The sequence below is a fragment of the Poecilia mexicana genome, unplaced genomic scaffold, assembly GCF_051168715.1.
Source record: "Poecilia mexicana isolate PSO_F unplaced genomic scaffold, ASM5116871v1 scaffold_3, whole genome shotgun sequence".
In the NCBI taxonomy this organism is placed as follows: Eukaryota; Metazoa; Chordata; class Actinopteri; order Cyprinodontiformes; family Poeciliidae; genus Poecilia; species Poecilia mexicana.
This window is the reverse complement of record NW_028263372.1, coordinates 32,848,039-32,855,467: the sequence shown is the minus strand read 5'-3', so window position 1 is coordinate 32,855,467 and position 7,429 is coordinate 32,848,039. Positions and strand designations below refer to the sequence as shown.

At 41.1% G+C, this 7,429-nt stretch overlaps 1 protein-coding gene across 1 annotated transcript; it reads right to left on the bottom strand.

The window, feature by feature from the left end:
- Window positions 1-1,453: 1,453 nt before the first annotated feature.
- chst1 (carbohydrate (keratan sulfate Gal-6) sulfotransferase 1) lies at window positions 1,454-5,185 on the bottom strand. The gene is made up of 2 exons (XM_015002898.2): window positions 4,759-5,185; window positions 1,454-3,213 (listed from the first exon to the last, which is right to left on the bottom strand). Exon 2 carries the CDS (start codon window positions 3,165-3,167, stop codon window positions 1,881-1,883), a length of 1,287 nt encoding a protein of 428 aa, XP_014858384.1. The 5' UTR covers window positions 3,168-3,213; window positions 4,759-5,185; the 3' UTR covers window positions 1,454-1,880.
- Window positions 5,186-7,429: the final 2,244 nt, after the last annotated feature.

Below are 7,429 nucleotides of genomic sequence, written 5' to 3'. Positions count from 1 at the left end.
ATGCGCACCAAGGTTTTTTTAATTATGCAATGCCTTTACCAAAATCACACTAAAATGTGTTTATTTAGCATCTTAGAGGTGCAACTTCATACGTTGTGCTCATATCCTCGTCAGCTTCTGCGCAATGCAGTGTGAACCACCATAGATTTTAAGCTCCTACAGTAGCAGAGGGAGATTATAAAGTACAATATGCAGCATGAAATGACCGCTAACTGGAAAGGCAATTTACCAAACAAGCCACTGCTAAAATAACATGACTTCAAAATGCAAATTAACTGTTCAAACCAAGCATACAGATTTTCACCAGCTGGAGGAGCAAACTGTATATTTTGCAGCAATAATGACAGGAGACTCCATCAATACCCAACAGCTTATGCTATGTTTTAATTTAAATGAGACCACCATGTTTTCACCCTACGTTTGTTCTTGAGTTTAGGAATGCAGTTGAAGATGGAATTAGGTGCTCAATTCTCTCAAGAGTTAAATAAAAAGTGGTACATTTTCCAAAAGCCTTGGCTGCTGTCGCATGAGTTTAGTATTATTTTAACAAGCTGGAGGAAAGACTGACACATTTATTTATGTAACTGCTGTGTTCTGTATTTCAACCTTGAGTCCATTAACACTGCTTGGTTAAAACTGCACACCAGCTGCACTAATGATCAAAGGATTTGTCCCAGATTATGGACAGCCATTAGTGTAATACTCTTTGTGTATGATCTAATGTAGATGCAACTTTAGAAAGGTGGCTGTGTTGTACAGTGTTAGTCAGGAACACATCCTGGAAACACTCAAATCTGCTCCACAAAGACTTGTCTTTCAGGGTTTTAAATCTTTTATCTATGAGATAAACACCAAAGCAAGGCAGAATGTCAAAATAGCTGTGCTTTTTGGTTGAAAAAGAATGCATAGGGTCTATTTGCACCGCTGTGTTAGTTACTGTGTAATCCCTGCTTATAAGGCGACATAAAAAGAAAAAAATTATTTAGTTTTAACCAAGTACCTGAATCCACAAACATATAATAGTGTTACAAATACTGTAATCACTGGCGGAAATAGATGGGAAATAAATTTAACAACAACAACAAAAAAAAGAAAACAGCAAATTACAACAAAATTATAAATACAATAAAAGTAATCAATGGGCTCTTCACTGCAGTGCTTCAAAGTCTACTTGCACTGGAGAATTTACGGTCTACATTAATGTTATAATCCTCTTGAAAAAAAAACAAAGGATTCCATAATAAAGATTTTAGCATTACCTCTCATTTGTGAGTGTTTGTCTATCACAGATGGTTGTAAAATCCTCAGATGAGATGCCCGTGACCTCCAATGGGATTCTGTCCCTTTCACTTGAGAGCCTATTAATTGTCTGCAATTATCCTTTGCAAGCATGGCATCTGTCAGAGGTATCTCTCCTCTTCCCACATGGATAAAAATGCCACAGTGATAAAGGTTGACTGCGACATTCACTATTTATTGCACAGTAGAGCTTGTACAGTTAAAGTTTGCCATGACAGGTCTTAAAAAAAACATGTATGCCTTACGGAGTCATTCCTGATTTCCATGTTTTTAGTGACAAATATTTAACTTTTGCTGAAATGACATATTTTATACAGCAAATAACGGAGACAGTGCCTTGAAATCATTCCACTCATGGACAAATAATTTTAAATTTTGCAACGTAGCATCTTTTATGTGTGAAAAATGTGTGGTTTTTGTATCACTGGGGACTTATCAACACTTCCCTTAGTGCATTCAGACACTCCAAAATTTAGTGCAAATTTCATGGAACAAAATCACATAAGAAATGAAACAAACTGAGGAACTTATAAGGCAACAATATAAATATATCAAAAATAGTTATTAGAGAACTATCTTTGTTACAAAAATGGTACAAATGTTTTGTCCTGCACTAGAGAGAAGGACAGATTTTTCAGTTCTTCTACTGATTTCACAGCCTTGTATCCCAGCTGCTTCAGTACTTTATGACACATGGTTTGTGTGAATTCTACAATATCATAGGACAGTTTCAAACGCCAACTCTCTGCATTAGCCGCTGAGTCCCTCACTGTTCCAAACTTGTGTTTTGCCGAAGGTTCATTGCTTCCTCGAGTATTTGCGCGTATCCAGTGTTTCACATTTTTATCCATATGCAGCCCAAGAAAGTCATAGATCTCCTGAGTCTTTAGAAGTGGATTTCGGGCCAAATCCTCATATCGAACCAACATGTACTTCCCTTTCAGCCAGTGGGGATGACTAAGACCAGTTGAAACTGAACCAAAGAAGTCCTCACAGATAACTGTGAGCTGATTCATGTCTAGATTATACGGTCTTCTCCCTGTGGCCCTCCAAATGCGCCACAATCGGTATGGGTCCCTGAACGTCTCGATCCGGGATGACAGGATACCACGTGGGTCTCTCACAAGTTGAATGACTTTTATGTTCAGCCGCGGGTCTTCAACCAGAGCCCGCAGATCTCCGATTTCAGGAACCCGAACTACTTTGATGGCCACGTGCTTCTTCTCCTGACAAGCCTCTGTTGCTAAAGTCATGTTTAAGGTTGAGCATTTCTTCACACAGTCTCCTTCTTCCACATTAACGTCCCCTGGACCAAAGGCATCACAGACAGGTTGCTGGCACAATGCCCGGCTGGCACCTCGACGGAACAGTTTGTCCGTAGTGTGGTTTGTGGGTGTCGGTTTTATGTAATTCTCTAGGAAATAGAGATCGCAACCATACAGGCTGCGCAAGAGGTCTCGACTGGCACCTAGGGTCACGCGGCGGTCTGTGGGGTTGCGGGTGTGTGACTGACGTGGGACCAATGTGGCATAAACGTGATAAAGAGGCTCAAACAGGTAGAATATCTCCTGGTGCTGGTTCAGCAGCTGGCCAACAAAGGAGGAGCCACTGCGAGTGGTGGCTAAGACCAGTATATGAAGTTTACGGGTGGCGTTGATTGAAAAGTAAGGGTAGTCATCACAGCCTGCCCCACCTGCTGGTCCCCGCTCAAAGGAAGGATCTGTCTCCTGAGCCCCGAGACCGCAGTTCTGGGGGCTGGGCAGCGGGCACAGCTGGAAAGGCTTAGAGGTGAGCGTCCGGATGGCTGTGTACTGGATGGCAATCGAAGCCAAGGCCAGCAGAATCACTGACTTCCAGGAACATTGCATGGCTGAACCACTTCATCTAGCCAGAGATGCCTATGCCAGGTCCTCCCTGTGAACAAACAAGATTTTGTCTTTATTGCAAGAAGCAGGTACATGTCTTAGGTTATTTAATAAAAATATTTGGAATTATTTTGCTAAAATACAAAACCTCCATTTGAATCACATGCTATGCAAGACCCACAGAACTGAGAAATAGAGAAAGAGTCCACATTACAAGAATATTTCATTTGAATTTCTAGTGATCTTAAAGACATAAACTGTATTGTGACCATTTTTAGAACGGACTGTGAGTCATCACTGGTTTCAGTTCCGCCTGCATTGTATTTAGTTATGATTCTACCACAAATCTTCCTATTGATTTTTGTACTTATGAGGAAATGAGTTTAAATATGATTTATATACCGAACAAGAAAAGAACAAAAGTAGATCTGAATTTAAAAAAAAAAAATGCTGCAGCCATAAGACAAAATAACTTGTCTTAATCATTCAATTTACTTCCCATTTCTCCTGCCAGGTCTGCAGTCTAATTTCTGGAAATTAAGATAGATAAAGAAGTTCTAAAACCCTGCTTTTGGTTGCTTTCCAGTCAACTGACACTGTCTGCCAAAACATGTGCAGCAGTATCAGAGCCAAGACAACAGCGTGGCACATACAGTATTAAAATACAGTATGACACATTTTGATTTGAAATTAATCAACCAATCATGTTATATACATTTTCCTTTCCCTTATGCATTGAGAAATGTTACAAGTTCACACGATAATTATTAGACAAAGTATACTAGAATAAATCTTGCATCACCTCTTACTATGCATGTAGTCTTGTTCTTTGTTTAATCATGTCCGCATCTAATTTGGCTTGACAGGACAGACAAATCATTGAGCTGTAAGCCACTTCACATTAGAAGAAAAAGTGCCCAGAAAGGTAAACAATGTAGTTTCAAGCTTCACTGCCAATGTCATGTCAAGGGGAAGTAGTCCTGTAAGTAAGAAATTAGATAATAACTGATGAGTTCTGTTTGGATTTTGAAATAACTCCTATATATACATGGCCTCGGTATAGTGAACTTTAATTGAGTGAATAAAATCACCACTTCAGGAGCTATATGAAAATGGAGTAAAGTAAATAAAGTGTGAAGATGTCGGCAGAAAAGCTATTTCAAAGAAGCATGACAGCCTAAAAATAAAATTCCAGATTTGTTACATAATAACTAATACAGCTGATTTTACTCCGTCTGGGTTGAGACTTAGAGGATGCGTTTTTAAAGCAGGGACGGGGATGCTTTTGCTTAATAGCTACTCTCACAATGCAAACAGCATAAACAGAGAACATCTTTGCTTTCTCCTCAATGACATTTTGTAGAAAAAAAAGGCCCATTTCACTGCAGCGGGGACTGGTTTGAGGCTGTCAAAGATTTTTCCGTGATGCAGGCATCCTAACCAATGCAGCGATAAGACAATATATAGCACACATGAACGCATCACAGTCAAACGCTTCGAAATTTTCTGTACAGAATAAATTCAAGGAAGCACGAATTCGGCTATTTAAAAATATAAAATACTGAGGTTGTATTTGAATAGAGTTTCGTTCTACCTTGTTGTCGGTAGCTGTGTCCTCATGATGCGCGGTGCGGTGCGTCCATGAATCACGGCTGGCTGTGTTTTAGTCCTCAAACGTCTCCCTCCCGCCCCCCTCCCGTGCGCTGTTTCCCAGTTAGGAGAAGATAAACGCTGCTGGCAAACCCCTGTATTCCATCTAACGCGCGGGGGGCGAGGCGTTCGCGTTCAACGGATGGTGTCGGACACACAGAATAAAACAGGAGAGAAAAGGTGATGGAGTAAAGCAGGGGCGGAAGTGTTATTATTAACCAGCCAGGCGGTGAAACCGGCCGAGGAAAGCGGCGGCCAAACTCCCCCTTCAATGATGCGCAGAGGCAGAGAGTGAGGTAGGCTACACAAGGACCGACTGTCTGGACCACCCCCGACCCCTCCCCCTATCCACCTGCCTCTCTCCCTCTAACTCTCTCTCTCTCTCGCTCTCTCTCTCTGTCAAACACACAGTAACACAGAGACACTATCATCACTACTATCCACGCACGCAAATCAACTCCTGTCATTCAGCCAAAGTAGCAGCGTGTTCACAGTAATTCCATTTCATTTGATTGTGCAAATGTTTGATTTGCATGAGACAATTTTGCACAGGGTGGCTCCAGCATCTTATGTGGGTTCATTTAGCTTTAGCTCACTTATCTTTTGGGAGTGTAGTTGTTTGGCTAGATCAGCGGCACCTGCCTCAACTGGGAAAATCTTAACTGGGTTTAAAAAAAATAGAGAGTAGAAAGACTAACTTGTCAAATCAGCATTACCACTTCTGGCTTATGAGATTCTGTAAAGGGCTGTCTTCTGGGTATACACAACCTATAATAAAAGAGTGGGTGGTCAGCTAATAAATGATATTGAAATTAAGTGTAGAATGTTCAGACAATGTAGGATTGAAAGAAATAGCAAAGAAAATCAAATGAGGTGGTTAATGCAATAAGTGCTATTGTATTGCATTAACCAGTGAGTTAATGCAATAACTTGTTGGTTTCCTAACTCTTCCCTCCAAGATAAAAGAGAACAAGCCTCATCCTTTGTTTCAAAAGAATGCCATTAGGCCATACCAGGACTATCTGTAGAGTTTAGACAATGCCTCAAGTCACACTTACGTCACAAAACCAGATTTCAAACCTAACTTGACTTGATTGCAGTCTTCCCTCTGAGCAATAGACCTTAATTCAACATTATGACAAAACCTTATTTAGACATGAGCCAGTGTTAATTCTACTATGTGTAGTCCTGATTAGGCATAATGAGTCACACCTGCGTATTGCCTAGGTTTAGGCCGAACCAAACTTCTAGGTCTAAAAGTGGCGTATGCTTTTTATTAGAAAATAAAATTGACAAGGTCCTTAAACTGTTCATCATGGACAACTGACAAAACACACAAACAGAGGTTAAAGTCAACATTTGGTAGGTTTGGATCAATTTTATTCTTTATTGCAGAAGCAGTATCAATGTTTTGAAAGACATTCTGTATCCTTGTGGTTCAAATCACTCTTTTGGATGAAAGTATATTTTCCATTTAATGTGAATTTCAAGGTTGAAGAATGCGGAGAAGGAGTGGAAGAAGCACTAAATCCAATTTGCTTGAGGTCGAGTGTGAAGTTTCCACACTCAGCAGTGATTTGGGGAGCCATGTCATCGGCTGGTGTGGGCCCACTGTCTTGTATCGAGTCTAAAATCAGTGCAGCTTTCTATCAGGAAATTGTGTGCTTCTCTCTGCTTTATGGAGATGCTAATTTAGCTTGGCACCTTCTTTCAATTACAATATTTGCTTTACTATATTGCTTTACCGTCACTTGACTGGCCAGTGAACTTGCTTGACCTATGCCCCACAGAAAATCTATGGGCTATTGTCAAGAAGAAGACCAGAGACAGCAGAACATCCATGCCTCACCATAATCAGGCAGAAATAAATGCAAAAGGAGCCCTGACCATCAGTGTATTCAGCCCATGGAGATACTTTTCAGTCGGCCATATGAAAGGTTGCAATGCAAACATTTGTTCCCCTGCTGCTGGCAGTTGTCCCTGGACAACGCAGATGCATACTGTTCTCTAGTAGAGATCACATGGACTATCAAAGGCAATCATCTGCTTCAGCAGGTCTTTGATTGTATCTCTCTGCGCACATGTTTATGGTCACATTTATTTACCCTTTCCTAGATGCTTCGCAGACCTTCTCAGCTATTGTCTCAGCTTTACAGATGAAAGGGCTCTGGATGTGCTTATAGCTGTGCCACGGGGAGGCCAGCAAAGCAGCAGCTATACAGCCCTGATTCCACGGCTGTCTCCAGAGTGTTCATGTCAATACATCCCAGCTTGTGGAAGCCTTGTCAAGGGACGCTCTCCCACATTGAAGCTAGGCATCTGCTGCAGCGTGATAGCCTTTCAGCACATTATCACATAAGGCTATTCTTCCTGCGCATGCTGTAAAGGGATTTGTAGTAGATTCATAACGTGCCAGGCTAAATAATGTGTGTTAGGGGTTCAGGGGGTATTCTGCTTTGTTCTCTTCTCAATCGTCTTTATTCCAGCATTCACATGGCGACAGAAGCTTGGTTTTGTGTCTGGCATTTTTCATTCACTACTTGGAACTCGGTGTGAAAAAACCGATTCCAAAGGATTGCACTGTTCTTATTAGCAAAATGAGGGAGGCAGATCAA

Excerpts from the sequence above, each read along its gene's own strand:
- chst1 (XM_015002898.2), bottom strand. The coding sequence starts at position 3,167 with ATGCAATGTTCCTGGAAGTCAGTGATTCTGCTGGCCTTGGCTTCGATT.